At 56.1% G+C, this 25,776-nt stretch overlaps 1 protein-coding gene across 1 annotated transcript; it reads left to right on the top strand.

Moving 5' to 3' along the window:
- Positions 1–192: 192 nt before the first annotated feature.
- Positions 193–22,870, top strand: MVK (mevalonate kinase). Its single transcript, XM_030336866.2, has 11 exons — positions 193–280; positions 1,150–1,245; positions 2,100–2,247; positions 6,543–6,687; positions 8,474–8,629; positions 11,681–11,784; positions 12,398–12,443; positions 16,655–16,745; positions 17,137–17,253; positions 20,810–20,963; positions 22,081–22,870. The coding sequence occupies exons 2-11, from the start codon at positions 1,168–1,170 to the stop codon at positions 22,230–22,232; spliced, it is 1,191 nt and encodes a 396-aa protein (XP_030192726.1). The 5' UTR covers positions 193–280; positions 1,150–1,167; the 3' UTR covers positions 22,233–22,870.
- Positions 22,871–25,776: the final 2,906 nt, after the last annotated feature.

The raw sequence follows: 25,776 nt of genomic DNA, 5'->3' as shown, positions 1-25,776 counted from the left end.
GGCCGCATCACCGTTCAGCCCCCATTTTCCATTGGCTCTTGGCTGTCGACCCAGGGCGGGACACTCCCAGGGGCTTGCTTCCCATTGGTTCGCGGAGGGGGCTGCCGGCCAGCTTGGTTGCGACACCTATTGGCCAATGTTCAAGCCAATCGGTAAAGGAACGCCCAGTTTGCGTGTTCTGATTGGCTGAGCGGAAGGGTGACCCCCTGTTCAGGTGGAGCCCGGGGGGATTTGGTCCCCGAGCAGCTCTGGCTTTCGCTCACCGGTCCCGCCGAGGCAGGTGAGCGCCTGGGCTCACGGGGCCGGGGGCGCGAGGTTTGAGGCTGAGACTTTGGGCCGGGCTCCCGGCTTCTCTGGCTTGGTTTCTCCGACTCTGAGAATCCGTCCCGAGCGGTTGGTGAGCTCGAATCTGAAGGGATTTGGAGCTTTGGGCAAGCAGTAGGTCTCCCGGTTCCGAGCCTCACTTTCCCCCGCTAAGAAAGGGGATCACGATGGCACTTAGCTCATAGTGCGGCTCAGGTCTTATCATATGGAGGTAATTGAGGCCTTAAATGGATGGTAATTTTTTATTATTTCTAGAAAATCTAAAATGCTCACACCTGTAGACCCAGCAAGTCACTTTCTAGGACTCTGTGTTGTAGAGATCCTCGGTTAAGCGTGCATGCAGGAAGGGGCTTGACATCTGTTTTCTGCAGCCTACAATTTATAGTCGTGACGTATTGGAAACAGCCTAAAAGTCCAGGAAAGCTTTCCTTCTACTCCATGATTTCATTTAAATTTCTACCCTCAATAGTAGTAATAATAAAAGCTGGGACCGACGCTGCCAAGTGGTCCTCTTGTGTTATTTAACTTAAGCTTTCCAAAACCCATTGAGGTAAGTAAAGTTCTTGTCCGAATATAACATAGGACGGAACCAAGGTTTTTAACCGTTTGAGTGAGTTAGAGACTGACCTCACTGGGGAGCGGAAGAGCTGGGATTTGAACCCAGGTCTTTCTGATGTGCCTAGTGGACTGCGCAGTCTTTGGGGCACATAGGAAGTGCTGGATGGTAGCTGCCTTTTTCGTTAGAATGATGAGTTTGAACTGGGTATTCTCTAATATCTCTGAGATCTGGGGATGTCTCATCCTCTCTCTGGCTTTTTCTTTCAGGATTCCCAGGAGCTAGCTATGTCGTCAGAAGTCCTGCTGGTGTCTGCTCCAGGGAAAGTCATTCTTCATGGAGAGCATGCCGTGGTCCACGGCAAGGTAAAGGCCCCCAGAGTCTTTGAGAATTGGGCACCTCTTCTCCCTGACCCTAATCTTAAACTGAAAAGAAGTCTTGAGGCATAGCCTAGGGGTATATAAGAGAGGAGGTCAGTTTTTCCCCAGGGAGGCAGGGAAAAGACAGGGCTTACCCCCACTGAAGGGCTCCTCTGGCCTCAGTAAGGTAGCACAAAGCTGAAAGGTAAAGCTGTGCAGGTGGAATGAGGCGACCTGGAAAGTGGGCTTCGGTGGAGAAGAAAAGGAGTGGGAGCCCTGGGGCACCCCGACATTCAGAAATGGGGAAAATGAGTAGGATCCAGCAGATGAGTCTGAAACATGCATTATCTCATTTAAGTCTGAGGACTGCCCTCTGAGGTTAAACTTCTATTATCCTATTTTGCAGATGTGGAAGCTGAGGCTTAGGAGAGGATTGGTCGCTTGACCAAGGTCCCATACACCTGGGTAGAACCGGGAATGAACCTCCGTCTGTCTGAACCCACAGCTCATGCTTTCTCCATTCCGTCATTCTTCATGTTCTTAACTTACATTTATTTGGATGACATGGTGATGATGGGGAAGCCATTCCTTGGTGTGGAGGACCTCTGAAGTTTTGCATGGAGAGGGCAAACAGAAGTTGATGCTAACTCCTAATTGATAGGTAGTGCCGGTGCCACCTAGTGGGAGAGCATGCCAAGGTTGATCGGCAGTGTCTGCCAAGGGCATGAGTGGGCGTGCCCTGCGTGCCAGTATTTGCTATCTCTCCTCAGCACATTGACACTGAGCCCTGTTTCTAAGACTGGAGCCATACTCTTCGCCACCCATGCTCAGGCTCATTGCTTTTGCCCTTTATCCTACAGGTAGCGCTGGCGGTGGCCGTGAACTTAAGAACATTCCTCCGGCTTCAGCCCCACAGCAGTGGGAAAGTGTGCCTCGACCTACCGAACATTGGCATCAAGCGGGTCTGGGATGTGGCCAGGCTTCAGCTACAGGACACGAGCTTTCTGGGTAAGTGCAACGAGCAGGAACCAGGTGTGGGAAGAGCCGAGGTCCTGAACAGAGGGGAAACACATGCCTGGGTAGTTATGCCAGGCTATCCCTGAGGGGCCCGGAGACTGGCCACTCTGGGGGTGTTTTTTCTCTTGAGCCATAAAATTAGCTTCACTTATTTATTTTATTTTATTTTTAATTTTTTAATGTTTATTTATTTTTGAGAGAGACAGAGAGTGTGGGTGGGGGAGGGGCAGAGAGAGAGGGAGACACAGAATCCGAAGGAGGCTCCAGGCTCCGAGCTTATCAGCGCAGAGCCCAATGCGGGGCTCGAACTCACGGACCGCGAGATCATGACCTGAGCCGAAGTCGGACACCCAACCGACTGAGCCACCCAGGTGCCCCTTCTTATTTATTTTTTTAAATTCGAGAGCATAAAATGATGCACTGGATGTATGCGGGCTGTGGTGGACTGATCGTGAAGGCCTGTTGTTGGGTGAAAAAACAAAAGATGCAAACAGGATGTATCTGAGGGGCGACCCGGATTAGGTATCAGCAGGTATGTAAGTGCATAGGAAAAAGACTAGGAAAATTTACTTCCGGTGATGGTTACATACCGCTGGGAGGGTCCTACGGTCTGAGTGGACAAAGTGAGCCTTCCTTCTGGAGGATGGTTTTGACAAAGAGAAGGTAGTGGCGTTTTGTATAATTGAAAATCATCAGGGGTGCCTGGGTGGCTCAGTCGCTTAAGTGCTGACTTCAACTCAGGTCATGATCTCCCGGTTCGTGGGTTCAAGCCCCGCCTTGGGCTCTGTGCTGACAGCTCAGAGCCTGGAGCCTGCTTCGGATTCTGTGTCTCCCTCTCTCTCTGCCCCTCCCCTGCTCTCTCTCTATTCCTCTCTCAAAAATAAAATGAACATTTTTTAAAAAGTCATTAAAAATAATAGGGCACCTTGGGTGCCCTGGGTGCCTGGGTGGCCCAGTTGTTTAAGCGTCCAACTTCAGCTTGGGTCATGATTTCATGGTTCGTAGGTTCGAGCCCCACATCAGGCTCTGTGCTGACAGCTCAGAGCCTGGAGACTGCTTTGGATTCTGTGTCTCTCTCTCTCTCTGCCCCTCCCCCGCTCATGCTCGCTCTCTCTCTCTCTCTCTCTCTCAAAAATAAAAATGTTAAAAAAAAATTTTTTTTTAAGAAAATAATGGGGCACCTGGGTGGCTCAGTCGGGTAAGCATCTGACTCTTGATTTCAGCTCAGGTCATGATCTCACAATTCATAGGATCGAGCTAACAGTGCTCGATGCTCTCTCTCCCTCTCTCTGCCCCTCCACTACTTGCACATGCATGCTCTCTCTCTCTCTCAAGGTAAGTAAATAAACTTTTAAAAAATCATTAAAAATAAAAGCATGGTTATTAATTGGAAAACAGAGTCAATATTAAACCACTGTGAGTTAAAAAAAAAAAATCTATACTGACCTCTCAGCAGCCCCTGTGACAACGGTGAGCATTTTGGTATTAATCCTTCTGGACTGTTTTCTGCAGGTGGATAGTTAGATTGAGAGACGTAGGAGGATATCTGGTCCTTAACCAAAATCTGATCAGGCCATACAAACTTTCCAGAAATGTGTGGGTTTTACCCCCCCCCCTTCAGGGTATCAGGCCTGATACCTTTCCATGCCAATAAATAAAGACCCCTGTGCTAATTTTCGATAATACTGTGAATGTTGTGTCTCCTCATAGGCAAGGTTTTTCATCAGCAGGGTTGCCCCTGCACCAAACCTGGAGGATGTTTTCTGTTCTCAGTTTGCTATCTCCTCGCTGGGCTGCTGCCCCATTGTCGGGAACAGTGTTTCTGAGCCAGAGTGGGGCCAGTGGGAGTCCTCCCAATGGTCTTTTCCTGCCTGCTCCCTGTCCCCTGTAACAGTCCACAGCAAGCCACTCCTGAATACTGTAGGGGGTGGAGGAACAGGTGAAAACCCCCATTTTCCAGCCAGTCCTGCCTTGAGAACCCCTGGAGACGATTTTGTTGTTGTTTTTAACAATACAGACGGATTCCTGGCCCTGCCTCTCTCTTATTGAAAAGGGGTAGAGGTGGTAGGGGACCAGGTGTGTGTATTTTGAAAGAAATTCCCTGGGCGGCACCTGAGGGGCTGTGGGTTCGAGCCCTGCCATCAGGCTCTGTGCTGACAGCTCAGAGCCTGGAGCCTGCTTCGGATTCTGTCTCTCTCTCTGCCCTCCCCTGCTCGTGCTCTGTCTCTCTCTCTCCCTCTCTCTCTCTCAAACCGTCATGATCTCACGGTTCGTGGATTCAAGCCCCACGTCGGGCTCTGTGCTGACAGCCCAGAGCCTGGAGCCTGCTTCGGATTCTGTGTCTCATGCTCTCTCTCTGCTTCTTCTGTGCTCACACTCTCTCTCTGTCTCTCTCAAAAATAAATAAACATTAAAAAAAAAAAAAAAAAAAGAAGGGAAAGAAAGAAAGAAATTCCCTGGGTGATTCTAGGGACACTGTCAGTTGAAAACAACTGCTACCTTGAAGCAGGCCTCGGAAAGCAGCCGTCCAGAGCAGCGTGGGATTTGCCTTCCGTGGTGCCCAAGACCATCCCCCACCAGGCTCGCAATGTCCCCCGGGAGCTGGCTGCTGCTTTGGGGTGTCAGTAGCACTGATGGAAGCAGGCAGGTGTCTGGCCCACGTCCCAGACCCCCCTGCCTGCCTGTGTGAACCTCAACAGGTCGCTCAAACCCCCTGAGCCTCCGTGGGCAGAGTCGTGTTGCCTGGGAAGGTTGCTGCAAGGATCCGGCAGGACTGGAGGTGGGCGAGGGCCGGAACACTGAGCGCAGTCCGTGAGGGCGTGTGAGTTACTTCCCCAAGGAGAAAAAGGAGCAGGGTGCACGACGCGCGTTTTCTATTAGACTGCAGGGCTCCTCCACCTTTGTCTTTCAGTGTTCTTTGGTTGCCTCCCGATAGTTACAAACACAGTGAACATTTCACTGGGCATCTTCGTGGGTGCCAGGCACTGGGCTAGTGTGTTACATACATCAGCACTCTTAGAAGTCTCCAGCCTGCCCTGGAAGTAGGTGGCGGTATCCATCCCCATCTTATGGATGAGAAAATCGAGGTTCGGGGGTCGAGTGGCTCAGGTCGCACATCTTCGTCGGTGATGCAGAAAGGATTCAGACCCGGATCTCTCTCAACTCTCCAAACTCTCTTTTTTTTTTTTTTTTTTTAATTTCTTTACATGTTTATTTTTGAGAGAGAAAGAGTGCAACTGGGGGAGGGGCAAAGAGAGAGAGGGAGACACAGAATCCGAAGCAGGCTCCGGGCTCTGAGCTGTCAGCACAGAGCCTGACACGGGGCCCGAACCCGCGAACTACAAGATCACGACCTGAGCTGAAGTCAGAGGCTTAACCGACTGAGCCACCCAGGTGCCCCACTCTCCAACCACTTTAACAAGTTATTCCATTTCCTTCACCGAGCTCTGAAATGTCTGCGCCCTCAGTAACACTGCCCGTTGGCTCGGCTGCCTTTAATGTATTATTATTTCAGTTAGCCCACAGCCCTTTTAATGAGTGCCTCACCCTAAAGTTTCCTAACACAGGCACACCAAGCTCCTTTTTCTGTTTACTTTAAAATTTGACCTGTGACTCGGAGTGGTTTGTCAAGGTAAGCCGGTCAGGCTTGCTCAGGCTCTCGGAGGAAAGTGGCACAGCCCCCCCACACACGGGAGAGAAACTGCTATCTGGCCTCTCCCGGCTGCCCAAGCAAACCTCGGCCCTTCACGTTCTCTGGTTTTGAGCGTCCTGTCCTCGCAGGTTATGTTTCGGGAGAGGGACACGTTTGGGGAGTAATTTAATACTGCCCGTGGTTTGGGTTTTGTTCTGTGGAGGTCAAAGCCAGACCCCTGAGAGATCGAGCTAGCGTTCGCCTTGTGTGTGTATGCATGTTTCAAAAACTACTGTTAATTAAACACTTCCTGTATGCCAGGAACTGTGCTAAGGGTCTCCTGTACCTTATTTAAGTTTATCTTGGAGGAGGTCCTGTCATGATCTCGTTTACCAAGGAAGGAAACTAAGGATCAGAGACGTTGAGTCACACACTCAAGGCCCTAAAGCCAGCATATGGTACAGTTGGGACCCAAACTCAAGTCCACCTGCCCGCAAAACCTGAAGGCCGGTGGCGGTCTCAGCCCTGGCGCTCGGACCGTGAATCCGTGCCCGTCAGATTCTGATTCTCGTGACCCGCTGGGTCCTCTGCGTGCTGTTGTCTATAAAAGCACCTGAGGCCCTCTCACCCAGCCACGTGTGCTTGTTTGCGACAGAGCAAGGTGACGCCTCGGCACCCACCGCGGAGCTAGTGGAGAAGCTGAAGGAGGTGGCAGCCTTCCCCAAGGACTGTGCCGACCCTGAGCGTGCGGCCGTGCTGGCCTTCCTTTACTTGTACCTGTGCATCTGCCGGAAGCAGAGGTGCGTGCGTGGTCCGGGGAGGGAGCCCTGCTTCAGCCCGCCTGGGGCAGCGGGCAAGGGTTTCTGTAGCTTTGGCTACCTCAGAGCACAGGGGCTTTCTTCCGGGGTTCCGGTGACCATGGCCATTTGCCATCGCCGCACGCACCAGGTGCCAGGCTGGACCCTTGATAGATGGTCTGCTTTTAACATTCCTAAGAAGCTCTGAGAGGGGCGCCCTCATTTGGCCCAGGAATGAAACTCAGAAACACACTGAGGGCCGGGCTGGGGAATCAGCCCCGCCGACTTGGGTTCTGACACTTAACGTTCTCAACCCCCCACTGCCTCCTCTGGCCTCTTCGATTCAGCAGACCCAAAGCCGGACTCCCAAATCTACCACGTGGCTTCTCCTGTGCTGTGTCCACAGAGGCACCCCTGCTGCTCATCCCGCAGACTCCAGGGAAACTCTGTGATCAGCAAAGTGACACCTGTGTCCGTCTCACCCCTGAAGATAGGATTTGGGCTATTTGCCCTCAGGGAGGCCAGCTCACCGCCGAGGCCACGTCACGTGGTGATGGGGAGTCAGATGGCGTTGGTTCGCACCCCACGGCGGCCACTTACTAGCTTACTTGAGGTTCTTACCGTTCCTGGGCCTCAGTGTCCTCATCTGTAAAATGGGGGTAGTAATAATACCTACCTCGTAGGCTTCTTGTGAGGTTAAATGAGTTTATTTATTTAAAGCGCTTGACTCAGAGCCTGGCACGTAGCTTGAGAAACGTTAGCTGTTACTATTTTCCTCTGAAAACTATTGGAGGATTGAAAATACGATATATGAAATGGGCCTAGATCGGTAACTAGCCCACGGTGAGTTTCAGTATAATTATTTTCTGTTTCAAACCCAAAGGGAAAGCCTCAGGGGGCAGCTCGTCACTCATACAGCAGACGCTGGGGGCCAGGCACGGTGCAGAGGGCCCATTCATAAACGCCTCCACTCTTGCTGTCCGCCGTGGGATTTTCAACTTAAGTGGGTCACGTCCCCTTCGGGGAAGGGGTGCAGATTTCAGAATCTCATCTGAGCAGGGTGGGCATGTGTAGTTTGAAAAGGCAGCTTCGGCCTTATGGTTTTATATTTGGAAGACGGGAAAATTCCTTAATGGAAACTACAGGACACGAAATTTGACAGTCCTTGCTTGGGGGAAATACACAGAAGATACAGTGATTCTGAACTTTCCAGTGGTAGAAAACAGGCCCGTGTTACACACAATGGGGCACTGCTGGCCGGTAGGAAGGAGGAGGGTCCCGTGAGCGCACGCACAGCACGCCAACATGAGGCAGTGGTGGAGAAAGGCTACGTAGTGGAGATCGTCAAGGGGAGCTAGGAATGGGTTCTGTGGGTGGCCAGCGGAAGCTTCACGGTGGCAGTGACATTTGAGAAGGGTTTTGCAGGATGGCTAGGAGTTTGCCCGGGGGCTAAAGAGGTGCAGAGCTATCCCAGGCAGGGACACAGAGAGAGCGGGGCCACGAAAGAGCCTGTGCAGGGAACAGGAAGGAGTTTAGAGAAATGGTTGGTGGCTCGGGAGGGAACGGTGTGTTCAGGAGGGAGGTGGTTCTGGTATTTATTTCCAAGTTGTCTGTGTCGCCACGACTTCCTACAATCCCAGAGGGCTGCTTTTGGGGTCGGGAAACGTCCACGAGTCCAGAAACCTGGCCAGAGGCTCGGAGTCAGGCCCTGCCCACGTCCAGTCCTGGGTGACGTCGGCACCTCGCCACCCTTCAGGAGAGTCATGCCCTGCACCCCACTGTGTTTCAGGACCCTGCCCAGCCTGGACATGAGGGTGTGGTCCGAGCTGCCCACTGGGGCCGGCCTGGGCTCCAGTGCCGCCTACTCTGTGTGTGTGGCCTCCGCTCTCCTGACCGCGTGCGAGGAGATCCCAAACCCGCTGAAGGACGGCGAGCCTGCCAGCAGGTAATCGCGGCCCTTGCCCTCGTCATTGTCCTTCCCGGACACCACGACCCCGGCGTGGGTTCTCTCCCTGAGGACTCCCCGCCACCCTGTGAAGCGAGAGGTGTCTGCGGCCAATGCAGGCAGTCTGAATCCAGAGCCTGACCTCTCTGCCCTTCCCCTACCCCTCACCTCTACCTTGCCTCTTTGGGGTTCGAGTGCCCGTGATATGGTAGAAAGAACCTGAGCCCGGATGTAGGGAGCCGTTGGGCCCACTTCTGCCATTGTCTCACTGCGGGACCTCGGCCCCTCAGGGCCTCGGTGTCCTTCTCTGTAAAAAGCTGATGAGAGCCTTAAGGACACTATTGCTGGGTCTTACGAGACAGTTATGCAAAAAAAAAAAGTGTAACACGTCAAGACATAAACACAGGAGGAGTATTTTTTTTATTTCTTATTGAAAAAATTTTCTTTTTCATGTATATTTTTGAGGCAGAGAGAGACAGAGTATGAGCGGGGGAGGGGCAGAGAGAGAGGGAGACACAGGATCGGAAGCAGGCTCCAGGCCCTGAGCTGTCAGCACAGAGCCCGACGTGGGGCTCGAACCCACGAACTGTGAGATCATGACCTGAGCTGAAGTCAGACGCTCAACCGACTGAGCCACCCAGGCGCCCCGGGGGAGTTATCTATTATTATTAAGGCATTTCCCTTCTTAGGAGCCCTTGACCTCGTTCCACGGAGGGAGCGTTGCCTCTGCAGTTCTCGCGGAGTCAGCGAGGCTCATCAGGACAGTGTCGCTGGCAGCCGTTTCTGCCCCTTGGGGGCTGCATCTGGAGAAACTACAGTCTGTCCTGGGCCCACACAGCGCAGGGGAGCCCTGCCACCGGGGGCCTGGGGTCCCAACCGTATGTGGTGTCGGGCGGACCGCCGGCCTTGTCTGTCTCCCGGTGTAGCCGGCAGAAGAGGCTGCTTACACGGTGCTGGTGCACGGTGGGCGTGGCTGCGTGTTTCCTCCCAGAGCACCGCTCCTCTACCCTCCACGCCCGCTGCAGGGGCACAGAGCGGACACACTGCACTAGCCTGCAGCCTCGGACGTTTGTCCTCTTCCAGAGCTTGGCTTTGAATCGAGGCTTTCTCCCTCTGCCCTGGAAAGGCAGTGGTTTTTCCCGCAGCCCAGACCCCCCTGGCTGCCCTGTCACGGCCAATGATTTCTCTTCTGAGACACGGAGGTTAAAATACGGTTGGATTCAGGCTGAGCCCCAAGGTCCCTTTGATCCTCGTGGCCACAGTGGATCTGCGGGCTCGTGATGTGATGTGTCTGTCAGCACTCCTGAGACGCGCTCTGGATGGTTCCTGTGGGTGGAGAGGAGTAGGAGGGGTGGGGTGGAGGCGGCTTTTGTCAGGGGAAGAATCCGGTAGGTGATGAGAGGCGCACCTGGAGGTAACACAAGGTGATGGTTTTCAGGGATTTCAGTGAGGTGTGCCTGCCAACTTGCTGCAGGGCGCGGGGCCACCCCCTCTTCTCCTCTGGGCTCTGTTTCCTCATCTGGAAGTGAGGGGCTGCACCTGACGGTCCCTCAGGGGGCCCTCCAGCCTTGACGTTTGGTGCTTCTGTCATAAGATGGTGCTCGTTACCATGTGCTAATCACTGATTATAACCTAGATCAGTGAAGGCCTGCTTGCCCTGGGTCCCTTAAACAGACTCGTGTACATGGGCCAACAGACCAGCTCTGCCTTTCAAAAGGCATGGGTGAGGGTCCCTGGCTGGGTCAGGCAGTGGAGTGTGTGACTTTTGATCCCAGGGTCGTGAGTTTGAGCCCCACATTGGGTGTGGAGCCTACTTAAAACTTTTTTAAAAAATTTAATTTTCGGGGCGCTTGGGTGGCTGAGTCGATTAAGCATCTGACTTCAGCTCAAGTCATGATCTCACAGTTCGTGAGTTCGAGCCCCGCATCGGGCTCCGTGCTGACAGCTCAGAGCCTGGAGCCCGTTTCGGATTCTGTGTCTCCCTCTCTCTCTGCCCCTCCCCTGCTCGTGCTCTGTCTCTTTCTGTCTCAGAAATAAACATTAAAAAAATTTTAATTAATTTTCAAAAGGCATGGGTGACTCTGTGTGTGTATACGTGTGTGTGCGTGCGTGCGTGTGCTCTTTCTCACGCTGATTCCTTAACATTCAGTTCTCCCGCCACCCCTGAAGACCCAGTCATTCCTTCCTAGGACTTTTGGTGAGAGCAGGCCCCAACCCCTGCCCAGCGTTTCTAAATCAGACAGAGCTGGAATCAGACCAGAATCCGGTCTCCTGTGAAGACTGGGTTGGAAATCTGAGCCCCCGGAGGATGAGCAGTGCACAGGGTGGGAAGAAGATTCACCTTTGCAGAGAGGGCGGTCCAGCTGCCCCCTCTCTGTCTCGCGCGCTCGCCTTTCGGTTCCTGGAAAGGTCCGGCTCTTGCACAGTTGCAGGTGCTGTGCAGCCCCGGTCTGGAATGTTCTCCCCGCACATTCTGGCCTTGCCAACCGCACCCTTGTCCCTCAGGCCCTCCCCCTTTCCGGATGGGGTACACGCCATCCAGCCTGCACTGCCCCTCCTGGGAGTTGTAGTTAAATATCGATTGCTTTTGGCGTCCCCTCTCCACGAGACGCCAAGCCTCAGGCGGCTGGGGGCCGTGTCTGGTTTGTTCCCTACCGTGAGCTTAGCGACAGGCACACAGTGGATGCTCAGTAAATATCGGACAAACGAGTATGTCCTGTTGGCTCCATAAAGCTCGGTAGTTGAGAACCTGGGCTCCTCAACCGATGTGGTTCTGATTTAGCAGTGCACAGCACGGGGGTCTACTTGACCCACCTGTGCCTCAGTTTCCTCTTCCGTAGGAGAGGGGATAGTAATTGTACCGTCCCTGTAGGGTTTTCATGGGGATTGCAGGAGATGACTCTGCAGCTGGAGAGGTTCTAGGCTGTTCTCCTGTTCCTGGCTCGTGTGGTCTCCACCAAGCCCAACCTGTGGATCCTGCCCCTTGCTGCCTCAGCGGCCCTGGCCGCCCCTCTCCACCGAGGTACAGATGGACTTGTGTGTCTTCTTCAGGTGGACAGTGGAGGACTTGGAATTAATTAACAAGTGGGCCTTCCAGGGGGAGAGAGTGATTCACGGGAACCCCTCCGGAGTAGACAACGCTGTCAGCGTTTGGGGTAGGTGTGGCCGCAGGCCAGTTTTCTGTGTTTGTATTATTTTATAAATTCCTGTGACCATTGTAGATGCTCAGGCTTTGTTGGGTTGGATGGATGAAATCAGCGGCTTCCGAGGAAAACAGTGTTTTCCTGCTTGGGGGTGAGGGAGGGGAGAAATTCCAGGGTCCTGCCTCACACCTGCTGAACCCAGACCTCTGGGGGTCCTGGGGGGGGTCATGGCAGGGCCTGGGAAGCTACAGGTGCGGTGAGCTCCCCATGAGGGTTGCCACAGTACAGCTGCAGGGTCACGGCCATAGCGCCTGGCAGTCACACGAGCTGCTGTGGGATACTGGCTTCCCGGACCCGGCCACGGTCCTGGGCCCACCTTCACCATGTGGCCTGTGGCACGAGGCCAGGCAGCCTGGAGGGAGGGCGAGCTCCCTGGCGGAGCGCGGAGTGCCTTTGTGCCCTCCCGGGACCTTTTGTGACCGAAGCTGGCACGACTAGTTAACAAGGGTTTAACCTGTTCCCCAGATGGGGCAGAACTCTTACCCACTCAAGCCCAGCTTCTCTCCCAAGGGGCAGACACACACAGCTTTTCCCACAGCTCTGACCCGCTGCTTTTTCTCTTTAGGGGGAGCACTCCGATACCAGCAAGGAAAGATTTCGCTCCTAAAGAGGTAATTCTGGGGTAGGGCAGCCCCTCCCGGCATGGCTGCCTCATCGCGTTGTTGGGGGGCGGGGGGCTCTGTCTCGTTGTGCGGTAACATGCGGGGCAGCATCTCTGGCTTTTTTTTGTTGTTGCTGTTGTTTATTTTTGAGAAGGGGGAGGCGCAGAGAGCAAGAGAGAATCGTGGAGAGATAGAGGATCGGAAGCGGGCTCTGTGCTGACAGCAGACAGCCCGAAGCGGGGCTCGAACTCATGAACTGCAAGATCGTGACCTGAACCGAAGTCAGACACTTAACTGACTGAGCACCCCAGGCACCCCTGGCTTTCTTTCCCCTCCCCTGTGAGGCCCTCCCAGGCCGTGGGCCATGAGGACACCCCGTTCTTGCCTTCTGTACTGCAGCTCTTAAATTGCCAAGAGATTAGGGAGAAGTCATGCGTGGCCATGCCATTCACCTTCCAGAGAGCGGCTGCTCCCCCAGACCCCTGGGTCATCATTCATTTCATTCATTCGATTGTGTATGCATTTAGCAAATGAGAATTGATATCTTCCTGTGTTCCCGAGGACACTGTACTAGGGTCTAGGGATGTAAAAATGAGTCTGGGACACAATTTTGGTGGCGGGGCAGGGTGGGAGGAGAGTGGGGGCGGGTGGGGGGGGCCAGCAGACACGCACACAAAGCCACTGCAGGTAAACATGAGGGTTGCCACAGTCGGGCCCTCGAGGCGGAGCCAGGGCTCAGGCTCGTGAGAGGCTTCCAGCAGGGGTGACATTTGAGAACTTCTCAGCCCGTTTCCCAGGTTCCCTTACCCCCTCCCTCGGGAGCAATCGGAACTACAAACATGCATGTTAAAATAGAGCATGCTGTGTTCTCTTTGGACTCAGGGTGGAAATGTCCCGTGCGGGCAGCGACTCCCAGGGTGAGCAGGTGGCAGTTCCTTGAGCCCTCGATGGAGTCAGGTGGTGTCCCAGGGCACTTTGCCACCCAGGCGGGCCTTTCCACGGTGATGAGGGCGGTCCTCACAGCCCGTGGGCAGCAAGTCCCGGCCCACTGCCCTCGCCAGCTGAGCCAAGGAGTGGCTCCTTGACCTGGCATGATGTGCCGCGTCACTTCCACCTGCACCTCTGGGAACTTTCTGCCCCAGGTCTCTTGGCTTCCAGGAGCCACGCCTGCCTTTCTGAGGTTCTGCGCTAGGGTCTCTCAGCCTTGGCACCATTGACGTAGTGGACCGGACGATTCTTTATAGGGCGGGCGCTGCCCTGTGCGGCATGGTTAGGATATTTAGCGGCATCCCCGCGCTTTACCCGCTAGATGCCGGTAGCACCTCCCCTGTCTCCCAGTTGCGACAGCCAAAAATGTCTCCAGACATTGCCAGTGTCCCCTGGAGGGCAGAATCCCCCTGGATGACAGCCTTCACTCTGCACAGAGGAGGAAGCGGGGCCATTTAGGAAAGTGGAAGCAGCTTGCTCCGGCTGCTGTGCAGTCAGGGCAGTGGGGCCTGGGGCCCAGGAGGGGCCGGCTCTGCCACGTAGACTGACTCCCCGTGCAGCGACATCAGGAGTCCCCGCTGGACTCTGAGGTACCGGACGCAGGCCTGCCCGCGGCGCTCAGCCCACCGGAGGAGGCAGGCACGACTGTGATCCTCGGCACGAAGATACCCAGAGGATGATGTGAATGCCCTGAAGCTGCCACGAATGGCACGAGGGGTGACAGATTTGGGCGTCACAGGGGCAGTGACGTCTCATTCAGTGTTTCCTGAGGGCTAGTTATATCCTAAGCACCGACTGGGCCCCAGCTAACGTGGTGGTGTGGGCACGTGTACGTTCTACTGGAGGGAAACGTGGGGATGAGTGAGGAGGCAGGAGGGGGGCCCGAGGCATATCCGGTGGCCAGCTGGTGGTGGCATGACGGACAGAGGCTCTGGGGTCTGCGGGCCCAGCTCTGCCACTTTCAAGCTGGGTGCTCTTTTTTTGTTTTATTTATTTTTAATGTGCGTTTATTCTTAAGGGAGAGAGAGAGGGAGAGAGAGAATGAGTGGGGGAGGGGTGGAGCAAGAGGGAGACACAGAATCCAAAGCAGGCTCCGGGCTCCGAGCTGTCAGCACAGAGCCGGATGCGGGGCCCGAACTCACAGCCACGAGATCACGGCCTGAGCTGAAGTCGGACGCCCAACCGACTGAGCCACCCAGGCGCCCCACTGAGCCGGGTGCTCTTGAGTGAGTCGCTCTTCCTGAGGCACACGCCTCCTCGTTTATATAACGAGGATCCTGAGCCCAGAATCAGAAACGGCACCTGTAGAGTGCTTTGCTCTCTGCTGAGATCAAACTTAATGCCACAGATACCGAGCAACTACCATGTGCTGGGTGCTGGGGCCTCAGTGGGGAACAAAAAGTCCCGCCTTCACGGAACTCACACTTTGTTGGGAGGAGACAACCAATGAACAGATGGTTCCACGAGAGCATGTCAGGCCGTTGGATGGGATGATCCGGGGAGGCCCCCAATGAAATGACCTCTGAGCAGAGACCTGAATGGAACACGAGAGTTAGGTGGGTCCCTGGCGGAGGCAATGCAAGTGCAAAGGCCCTGAGGCAGGAATGTGCCTGGCGTGCTGAGCTGCAGCTACAGGGCCAGGATGGCTGAGAGGAGCGAGCACCCAGGGAGGGCGGGGGTGAGATAAGATTGAGGGGTTAGCCGTGCCTAGCACGCACAGGCACTCGCGGAACACAGCCTGGGTGGTCTCTAGATGCCCGCAGAGCCTGGGGTTTTAGTGGGGCCGGCAGCGCTAGGAGCCGCCTGTTCGCAGAGGACTTGTCTAAGGAAGATGAAGACACAGTGTTCCAACTCCTCCCGCCCCGACGGATGGGAACACAGAGCAAACCGACCTTCACTGCTGGCTGCGGGGCGCCACGGCGAGCAGATGGCTGATTCTCTGAGAAGCCGGGAGGCCAGACTCCACATTAATCCCGCCAGTGGCTTCAAGAGGAATCCTTTCCCCCCAAACCACGCATGGTGCTTCTCTATTAAAAAAAAATGCATTGTTTGCAAAGTGGATCAAGATGCAGCCTCCCAGAACGCTGCCCTTTTGAGAAACGGCTTGTCTTTAAGGGGAAAAGAAAAGGCAAATAGAATGTTCATCTTTTGTAAAGTTAAAAAAAAAAAAAAAAAAAAGAGCCGGCCTCCAAGGCTGGGAATCGATATTAATTTCATGGGCTTATGGGCGGTGAGATCAAGCAGGTTTCTGGCAGCCTTTTCCAGCCCTATTGGATTTTACAGTCTCGAGTTGTGAAAAGAAAAACGAATAAAGGTATCAAGGGGTCTGCCTGTCTCCAGCTGTCTTGGGGCAGAGCTCATCCAAATACTCAGTCCCCGGCCCGTGGTGCTCTGAAAGGCAGCTTGGGATGACAAGAAATGGGGCCTTAAGTCCCCAGGGACAGCTAGGCATAGGACAGTTGCGATCGTGACTTTAGGAGGTAGCCTAAAGCTCAGAAGGTAGGCGAGGGCACCTCACTGTGGCCGTCCTGGGGCCTCTGTTCTCTCACCTGGGACAGCCGAGCAGGGACGAAGGACTCCCTCTGACCATATCTGGCTTTGGGCCGTGGCGGCTGGTCTGAGAGCCATCAAGGCAGGGCAGGGATGGGCTCAGCCTGCGGGTAACCTGCCTGCCACCCAAGCCTGCCCTCCTCCCCTTCACCCCACTGTTCACCATACCAGCTCCCCTGGGTGCCTTCCTACCCTGCGTGCACCCCCTCTGCGTGATCCGTCCCAGGTCCCGTTGCTTTTCTTCCTAAATCTCTTCCACTCCGGCAGCCTGGGGTGGCCCACACGACAGAACCTTCACCCCCTCTTGTACTGTTGGCCATAGTGCCTTTGAACTCATCCAACTCTGTGAACCCGGCGTACTTGGCCAGCTGCAGGCGAAGCCAGGCCCCCTCACATGTGCCCAGCACATGGTAGGTGCCCAGTTGAAGTCAAGTGGGTGAGTGACGAGCCAAAGGAAAGTGTCCCGACTGCCCAGGGCCTGGAGCGGAGATGCAGCCATGATTGGCGGCAGGAGCCCCCCCACCCACCCTGTTCCTCTCGCTCTCCCCCTCCAGCCCACTGAGGTCCCCTTTTCTGGGCCTCCGCTTCCTCCTGTGTCAGGGTCGGGTGACGTTTGGGAGTGCCCCCGGCCCTGACGCAGCTCCTCCGTCCTGAGCTCACCATGGACCCTCTTCACCCCGCAGGCTGCCGGCTCTGAGGATCCTGCTGACCAACACCAAGGTCCCTCGCAGCACCAAGGCTCTCGTGGCCGGCGTCAGGAGCAGGCTGCTTAAGGTGCTTCGTGTTCACTCGGGCGGGTTTCTGGCAGGGCCCCGACAGCCAGGTGTAGGGGCTCGAGCTCTCCCTCTGCCGCATGGGCTAGCGGAGGGGCAGGATGGGTGATGGGGACCGGGGGAGGCGGTTTTGGGCAGACCAGGAGGTGCTGTGTGTCCATCCCAGCCGGGAGGCAGCACAGGGAGCGTCAGACACGCTGGCTTGGTGGCGAGAATCCCCCCGCTTCTGTGAGGGGGCCTGGGCAAGGCAGATCCCCGGCGGGAAGGAGAAGGGGTTTCCTCAGACGGTGGGAGCGGGCCGTGGGGACACCTCCCTCCTCCCGTGGCCGGGGCGGCTGTCTAGTGTCTGCCCTGCCCCAGGCCTCACGGGCCCTTGCTTGCTCTCCCTCCAGTTCCCAGAGATCGTGGCGCCCGTGCTGACCTCCATAGATGCTATCTCCCTGGAGTGCGAGCGGATGCTGGGGGAGATGGTGGCTGCCCCCGCCCCGGAGCACTACCTGGTGCTGGAAGTAAGAGCCCGTCTGCAGGGTCCCCGGTCTCACCCACACCACTGCCTGAGGCAGGGGCTCCCCCTCTGCGCTTACAGTCCCCCGAACTGAAACCTGGGGGCTGGGCCCGGGCCTGGGGTCCCGTGTATGCCAAGGCCAGCGAGCGTGCCTTCTTCTTACGCCTTTCCCCAGCTGATTCAGAGCTGCAGAAAGAGTATGTCGAAAGCACAGAGGGCAGTGCCTGGCGCGTGCTAAGTGCGACGGGCCAGGTTTGGGTTCACACACGTAAGGCGCGGTGGGATATTGCTGACCCCATCTTCCAGAGGTCCAGGAGCCATTTCCTGCACGGCCATCCCTTTCCCGTTATGTTTGCTCGCTGCATTTGTGTCCTTTGGTGACTGTTTATCACGGGCGTGCTTTGGCTCACACGTATTCTAACATGGTTCTTCCCTGTGACCCAAGCTGCTACCCTTTGCATAATTCCAGTGTAGAGGCGGAGGCCTCGCGCCCTGGGTTTGATCAGATCCTGGTCTGAATCCCAGCTTCACCTCTGCTGGTCTCACTGGAGTGTCTTAAGAGTGCAGCGAGGCCCGGTAGGCGACAGGCAGTTACCATGCCTGATGAGCCACCGGCTCAGTAAGCCCGAGGGCCCAGGGTCATCCTCAGACACGGCCCGTGTGGCCTGGCAAATGTGGATCGACCTTAAAGAGCCACCTGGCTTCCCTTGGAGAATCAGAGGATCCGGCAGGTCGGGGGGGTGAGGCTCGGTAGCAACAGTCAGCTGGAAGTGCAGAAGAGGCCCCGGGAGGAGGCCCTGGGGTCTCCATTTCTCCATAGTCCCCACCTCTCCCTAAGCGTCACCTGCAGCTGCTGCGGCCCACCTGGTGCCTCTCTGTCCCGCGGGAGGCGTTTGAATCTGCAGCTCCTATAGTGAATGGAAGCAGCTACTAAACCAGGTCTCTTCACAAATGATTTCGCACTTGGTCTCTATAACCACCTCCCTGTGAAGTGGGTATATTGCCCCCGTTTTACAGGTATGAATACTGAGTCCTCAAGAGCAACTCTCTGCAAGGTTCGCCAACTCGTGGGTGGCCGTGCCAGGTGTTAAACTGACTTATGGGTTTATCTCTTTGGCCAGCAGATCTTTAATGAGCACCCACCATGGGCCAGGGGCAGCGACCCGCTCTCGTTTCTGTGCTTTTGGTCCCATTTCCTTAGCTGTCTGCCTCCAGTCCCCCAGCCTTTGCCTTGCCGGCTTCAATTCCTTTCACGTAGAAAGGAGGGAACACAGTCCTCCTGAGCAGGAAATTAATAATGATAGAGTACTGCCTAAAATATACCCTGTTGAGCCCCCGGAGAATGCCACAGAACAGCACGTTGATTATACATTGTGTGTATTTTTGGCTGTGGCAGCCGCTGAAATGTGCAGCTCGCCTCCTGGACAGCTTTGTGCTCAAACCAGCGAGCTGTTCTCCTGTGTCACAACCTGTCATCTGATCCTTGACAGATTTTGGATCAGAATGTGACAGGTGTCTGAAACCTGCCTCGGCAACGTGACACCTGGCGCTCAGGCGCAGAGAGCGGGCCCCCAGAACTTCTCCCTCGCATCCAGCCCCTGGGGCTGGGGAGAGGCACCCGGGGCCGCCACCGGGCCATCACGCCTGTCTGCTCGTTTGTCAGAAGTGCTGGGGTGTGTGAGGCGGGCTGCAGGGGAGGGCCGACCCGACCGCGCCCGAAGGCCCCCCCCCCCCCCCCCCGGCAGGAGGGCCAGGTGGGCCCGGCCGACAACTCCGTGATTGGCAACCCTCGCAGCACACGCGCTCCCGGTTCCCCGGAGCAGAGCCGCGCGCTCTAAGCCCCGTGCGGCGAGAAGTAGGCGGCAGCAGGAATGCTGAGGGCGCTCGCTCTTGGAGGCGGGGTAGACGGGAGCTTCGCATCGGGCAGACCCGGTTTCCAGTGCTTGGCTTGGTACCTTACCAGCCCAGTGACCTTAGGCAAGTCACTTTCCGCCCTGAGCCTTAGCGGCGCCCCCTTTGTACTACAGGGATAACTGTGCTAGGACCGCAAAAGTACTGATAGCAGATGACTTCCACGGAGCCCTGATCTCAGGCCAGGTGTCATGTGAAAAACTCCGATTTCTTCCTCACTGCAGTGAGACAGATCCTCTTAGGATGCCAGTTTTACAAGCGGGGAAACTGAGGCACAGGGTGAGAGGCCTTGCCCAAGAACCTAGAAGTAGCAGAGCTGGGACTGAAACCCAGTCCCCTCCCCTTGATTCCAGGTCCCACAAACCTTTTTTTTTTTTAATGTTTATTTATTTTGAGAGAGAATGCATGCGTTGGGCGGTGGGGCAGCGAGAATCCCAAGCAGGTGCTGTCAGGATGGAGCCCAACGCAGGGCTTGATCTCACAAACCCTGCGATCAAGACCTGAGTCGAAATCAAGAGCCAGATGTTTAACAGACTGAGTCATCCAGGCACCTCCAGATCCCACATTCTTTAAAAAAAATTTTTTTTAATGTTTTATTTATTTTTGAGAGAGAGCGAGCATGAGCGGGGGAGGGGGAGAGAAAGAAGGAGACACAGAATCCAAAGCAGGCTCCAGGCTCTGAGCTGTCCTCGCAGAGCCCGATGCAGAGCTCGAACCCACCAACTGTGAGATCATGATGTGAGCTGAAATCGGAGGCTGAACTGAGCCCCCCGGGTGCTCTGCCAGATCTCACATTCTTCACTTGCCCGTGGCAGGGACCACAGGTGGGTGCTCGTTCTTAGAACCCCAGCATTTAGCACGGTGCCCGCCCAGACGCTGATGGAGCAAATGAAATGTAAGTAGGGGTCCCTGGGCTGCGATAGCTATCAGTTTTCTTATCTCATCAACCTGCATCGTTGGAGCCTCAGAAGAGCAGGAGTTTTATGCAAATCAGAGAAACCAGAAAAACATTTAGCTCTTTCCCCCACTTATGACCTTGTTTGAATAAGAAACCAGTTCTTCTGAAAATTGGTACCCGCGGCAGCTGTCGGACGGCGTATCACTTCAGACTTGTGCAGATGATAGAAATCCATCTCAAGCAGGCTTTAGCAGGAAAGGAATTTATTGGCTCATAACTGGGAAGACCAGCAGGAAGAGCTTCAAGCATAACTGGATCCAGGGGCCAAAACGACCTAGTCTGAAATCTCTCCATCTTCCATGCACTCTCTGGCCGTGTGTAGGGCGGAGAGAACTCTGGCGGCTTATTTCTGAAGTCAACCAGTTTTCGCAGCTCGAGGGCAGAGGCAGAGAAAAACCCTGGGAAGGCGGTGGTTGGCCCAGCTTGGGTCACAGGTCCATCCCTGAGCAATCACCGTGGCCAGAGGCTTCTTTGGCCAGGCCTGGGACATGTGTTCCCCACCAGCTCCACCCCAGCCCCATGGGAAGTCTCGCGGGAAGGAGACGTTCTTTTACCAGCGGACAGGGACACGGTGCCGGCTTGCCTAAGCCATTTTGCTCTCCCAAACCGGCGGCTGTCACACGCATGGGGTGGACACAGGACCTTGGCTTCAGGCCGGCCGAGTGGGAACAGACTGAACCTTCTCCTGCAGGAGCTCATCGACATGAACCAGCACCATCTGAATGCCCTCGGCGTGGGCCATGCCTCCCTGGACCAGCTGTGCCAGGTGACCATGGCCCATGGACTGCACAGCAAGCTCACTGGCGCGGGTGGCGGTGGCTGTGGCATTACGCTCCTCAGGCCAGGTACCGGGGAGCAGGCTGGGTAGGGTGGGTTGGCAGCCTGGGCTCGTACAAAGGTTCTACCTGGGCAGTTCCCTTGGGAGGAGGGAGAAGCTGGAGACCAGTCTCACCTCTGCCGTGGGGCCTCAGTCAAGTTAATTCACCACTCTGGGCCTTTGTTGCTGCATTGGTGGAACAAGGACGCTGATGGCTAGTTTATGATTGTTGTCTAGACGCAAGGAGAAAAGTGCCTTTAGAAAGCCTGGCACAGGGCTGGGCTGGGGGAGGGGCTGCCATTATGGCGGCTGTCCCCACCACCTCCTCACCTGCCAAGTCTCCCACAGGTTTGAGGAATAACCAGGACGTTGTCATCACCCGCGGTCACCTCTTGATGTGGCCAAGATGGGGACTGACCTTGCTACAAAACCGAGGGCTTTCTTCCCCCGCCCCCCAGTGTCTGGGGAAAGAGCAAGGCCGGGTAACGGTACCCGGGGCCGGCTCGGTCACCACACCGCACCTGCCCTCAGGACCTGGCACTCAGTGCTCCCGCCTGTGCGGCCTTCCCTTTGCCCCCTGCTTCTGGTCTTTCCCCTCCTTTACCTTCTCCTCCTCCCTGTTTTTCTCCTACCGTTGCCCACTGCTCTGTAGTAAGCCCACAGTGGCCCCAACCACCCCCCTCGCTCTCAGCATGGCCCAAGACCTCAGGAAGTCACTGTGGCCTACAGCCGACTTTGACCATTGGCTCCTCGTTCACGGTCAGTGACAATGATGAGGGAGAACACTTCTGGGGCGTGTACCGTGTACCAGGCAGTGTACCCAGCGCCTTCCCTGCTTTTCCTCATGGAAGCCTCTCAGTAACCCTTGGGGAGTAGTAATCACTATTGGCCCCCTTCCCAAATGAGGAGACCGAGGCTCAGAGAAGGGAAGCCGCTTGTACCAGCCGGCTGGTACGCAGTGGGGCCGGAGCCATGTGACTCGGGGCCCGTGACTTTACCTGTTGCTCCGTGCCCACCGCTGCCCCCTCCCCCAGAGGGTGCAAGGCTCCACATTCCAACGGGAACACCTGTCCCGGGCCTTTTCCTGAACAGCCTCGAAGGGAGCAGACGAGTGTGGGGTGACCTGCTGCCTTCCGTCCCCCCAGATCTGGAGCAGTCGGTGGTCGAGGCCGTGAAGCAGGCCCTGAGCAGCTGCGGCTTTGACTGCTGGGAAACCAGCATCGGTGCTCCTGGCATCTCTGTCCACTCGGCCGCCTCCCTGGACGCCCCCGTGCGGCAAGCCCTGGATGGCCTCTGAGAGGAGCCTGTGCCGCTGCAGCCCCACCACGAAGCCCCTTCCTGGATTATTCTGGGTGCCGGAGCCGGCCTCTGTGCTGGCCGGTGGGCCCCAGTCCCAGCGGCGCGACCTGGAACCTGCAGCGGACTGGGCCGCCCAGAAGACACGGTCTGCGTCCTGCATCCCCTTGAGCTGCCCAGGCGGTGGGGCCACGTGGGGGGCTCTGCCATGTCCTCTGACATGTGGGGGGCTTCCCTCCTGTCCTCCCTGCAGCTCCCACACACCCATCCGCTTTGGGCCTCTGCCTTCTCCCCAGACCCCCTGCCCACTTGGTTGGACGCTCAGATGCGGGAGTGTGGTTCCTGAAGCGGTGCGCCTTCCCCCCCCTCCCTCTGCCTCTGCACTTCCACCTGTCTCTCAGGGCCCCGCTCCTCCCACCTCCTCCGGGAAGCCTTCCCTGACCCCTGGCAGGGTGACCCTCACCCCCACCTTCCTCCCCTCGCACCTCCAGTCTGTTTGAACCACTCGGCACTTTGTGTGGCCTGCTCTGCTCTCCAGCTAGACTGTGGGCTCCCAAGGGGGTGTCCAGGTGGTGGCCTTCACTTTGTGACCTCCCATCACAGGACTGGCAGAGGGGAAATAAAAAGCTCTTGAGGAAACCAGTGCTTTACTCGGAGTCCAGAAAGAAGGAGGATACAGTCTTGTACAGTCTGCAGCCCACCCATGCCTGCCTCCTCTGTCCCTGTCCCTTCTCCAGCCACTTGCCCCGTGGAGCTCTTAAGGTGAAGGAAAGAAGGGCTTTGGGTCACTTGGTTGTGTGTCTCGGGGACAGGGTGGGGTTTTCCTAGATGGCCCTGGTCGTTCAGAACAACCTACCTGCTTTTCCAGAAGGGGGATTTTAAGCTTCGTAGCACCTAGAGTCATGAGCAGTCACAAACTCACAGATTTTTGTTAGCCCTGGAAACAAAAACCAACCTGTAAGTCCTGGAATCTTCCTTTTTTCTAAAGTTCACTGGGTGGGGAAGACCCAAGGGGTTTGTAGCCTAGTGCCTGGCACCTGCCTGGCCCTATTTGAACTTTATATTACCAGTCAGATATCCTTCTGAAATGGCAGAATCCATCAAAAAGCTCTTGTAGCTAGCACATTGCCAAGTATAGCTCCAGCAGCCGGGGACCTGCAGGGAGCACGCAGAAGGTGGGGGCTGGGCAGGGATTTCACGACTTGGGCAAAATGGCCCTGCGCTTCTGCCCTTGGCCACTAGGGGGCAGCGGGTGCCTTTCCCAGGGTGTTCACGGGGAGGGTGAGTGGGAGCTGGCCTGTAGAGCAGGTCTGAGCTCTGCCCTTCCCCTCCCCCCACCATGCCAGGCCTCTCGGGCTGTGCCAGGGGTCACTGCCAGGGACGTGAGGGCAATATGAAGGATGCCTGCCTCGGCATCACTGATCGGGGTTACCGGTGTCTCTTCAAAACACAAATAATGCCTAAGTCAGTAATACTAATCCTGAGCACTGACCATGTGCCAGGCACTGTTCTAAACACTATGGACATCACCTCTTTTAATCTGCCCCAGTCTTGGATAATAACTGCTGGTCTCAGCCCCATCTGACAGATTGGGAATCTGAAGCTCAGAGAGGTTGAGTAACTCAGCCAAGGCCACACAGCTAGTCCGCACGCATCAGAGGCAGGCTTCCCACTCAGACGACCTGCCTGTAGCACCTGCCTTCAGCCCCTGCATGCTACTGTGTGGACCCAGGTTCGTTGCAATTCTTGCTGCTTTCCATGCTTGGGCTCATTATTTCCTCTGGATTCTGATGTACTTGGTCAGAGCAGAGCCAGGGCCTGCGTGTTTTCGAAAGTTCCCCACACGATTTGAATAAGCAGCCCGGGCTGAAAGGTGCTTTCTCGGGGATACTGGTTGTCAGCATTTCCACACTGCAGGAGGCCAGCCTGGGAGCTCCCCGGGGCGCCCAGAGATGCCCATGGTGGGTGTCCAGAAGCTGAGGCCCCCAGAACCTACCTGCTTCCTTGAGACCCTCCCTCCTCCTCCCTCCCTGGGGACAATGTGTCACTCCTGGAGCAGAAGGCAGCCCGTCACTCATGACTCTGTGAAGCAGCCACCTGCATGCCTTGGCCAGCACAGCCTCACCCCAGCCACCACCATAAGCCACCCTAAGGGCCTAGTGGCACCCATTCCTGGCCACCGGTCTTTTCTATTACGTGTGTAGACAGTTTGCACTCGCAGGGAGCGTCACCCCATCACCTTTGTCCTCACCTGCAGAAGTAGATCTCGCTCCCAGCTGCATCTCAGCCTCTCCACCCCACCCCCACCCCTGGCATGCCCACCTCCTCCCCAGTGTTCTGATATAACTAATCTCCACAGTCTTGGGTGTTTTGCAAAAGCCCCCAGGTAATTCTTCTAATGCAGGGCCAAGGCTGAGGACACTGAACTAGTGACCCCAAAGGTCGATTAAGCACGCTGTGTTGGTGCTGGACAGCTCAGCTCTGCCTGGGTTTCTGTTCACCTCTACCGCCCATCTGCTGCGTGGCCTCAGGCAAGCCAGGCCACCTCTGGAGGCCACAGTCTCCGCATCTGGAAGGGGGAAATAATAGTAATACCTACGTAATAAGTCTCACGAAGACCGAGTGAGAAAGTGCACGTCACTTCCTTGGTACCGTGCCTGGCACATAGTAGGTGCTTGTGAATTCCCGTTGTTACCACTGTCCTGTGCCAAAAAATGGAGTGTCTCTCAGAGAGAGCCCAGACATTTCAGAACGGTGCCCAGAGTCCGGTAGAAGGGCCCAGCCCAGTGTGTCCAAACCGCCTAGATTGAGACCCCGGGGGTCGCTGCTGGAGAAATCCAGCCAACGCCCACTGGCTTTCCAGCCTCCCTGCGGGCCCCATCCCGGGAGAGGTGGTCACCTAAACACCAGCTCCCTCTTTGCCAGCAGCTTCTCAAGTCAGCATTTGGAGCCGCTCCCAGCCTCTGCAGCCTACCGTGGAGTTAACACCCACCCATACGGCCTGAAGTTCACAATTCCCTGGGTCTGGCAGAGGTCTCACGTCGGGCAGCAAATATTGTGACTCACGGCAGACAGAGTAGCTGCTGTGGTCTGCGCCTGTGCTCTCTGTTGGGGAGGATTTTCTCCTGGCGGACGGCTAGAAGCCTGTCCAGTTAGGGGAGCTGGCTGTGGGTCGGCACACGGTCGGGCCCCCGCTGGCCATCCCAGGGTGCTTGGGCCAGCCCCTTTGCCTCTCCAGGGCTCCGTTTTTCTTTCAGCTCCCTGGCAAGAGCTTTTGGTAAGGCGCCTAGCTTGGGGTACAGCACCGAGCAGGCACCCCCTTCCCCAGCCCTTGCTGGCTTTCAGCTGGTCGGGTCCAGCCCCTTGGCTGTCTCTTAGCACCCTACTGTGTGCCAGGCCCAGTCACTGTCTTAGATGAGGAAACGGAGGCCCAGAGGGGTAAAGCAACATGCCTACAATATGTTTGTACCCTAATTCCCAGGCCACAGTCACATCTCCTCCTAATTGTCCCCCAAATGTCCAGGATCCTGTCCGGGACCACACAT

The sequence above is a fragment of the Lynx canadensis genome, chromosome D3, assembly GCF_007474595.2.
Source record: "Lynx canadensis isolate LIC74 chromosome D3, mLynCan4.pri.v2, whole genome shotgun sequence".
NCBI lineage: Eukaryota > Metazoa > Chordata > Mammalia > Carnivora > Felidae > Lynx > Lynx canadensis.
The sequence above is the reverse complement of the archived record's forward strand: the minus strand, read 5'-3'. Positions and strand labels throughout refer to the sequence as shown.

Excerpts from the sequence above, each read along its gene's own strand:
- MVK (XM_030336866.2), top strand. The coding sequence starts at position 1,168 with ATGTCGTCAGAAGTCCTGCTGGTGTCTGCTCCAGGGAAAGTCATTCTT. Across the intron at positions 1,246-2,099 it reads ATGCCGTGGTCCACGGCAAG|GTAGCGCTGGCGGTGGCCGT; the intron begins GTAAAGGCCCCC and ends TTTATCCTACAG. Across the intron at positions 2,248-6,542 it reads ACAGGACACGAGCTTTCTGG|AGCAAGGTGACGCCTCGGCA; the intron begins GTAAGTGCAACG and ends TGTTTGCGACAG.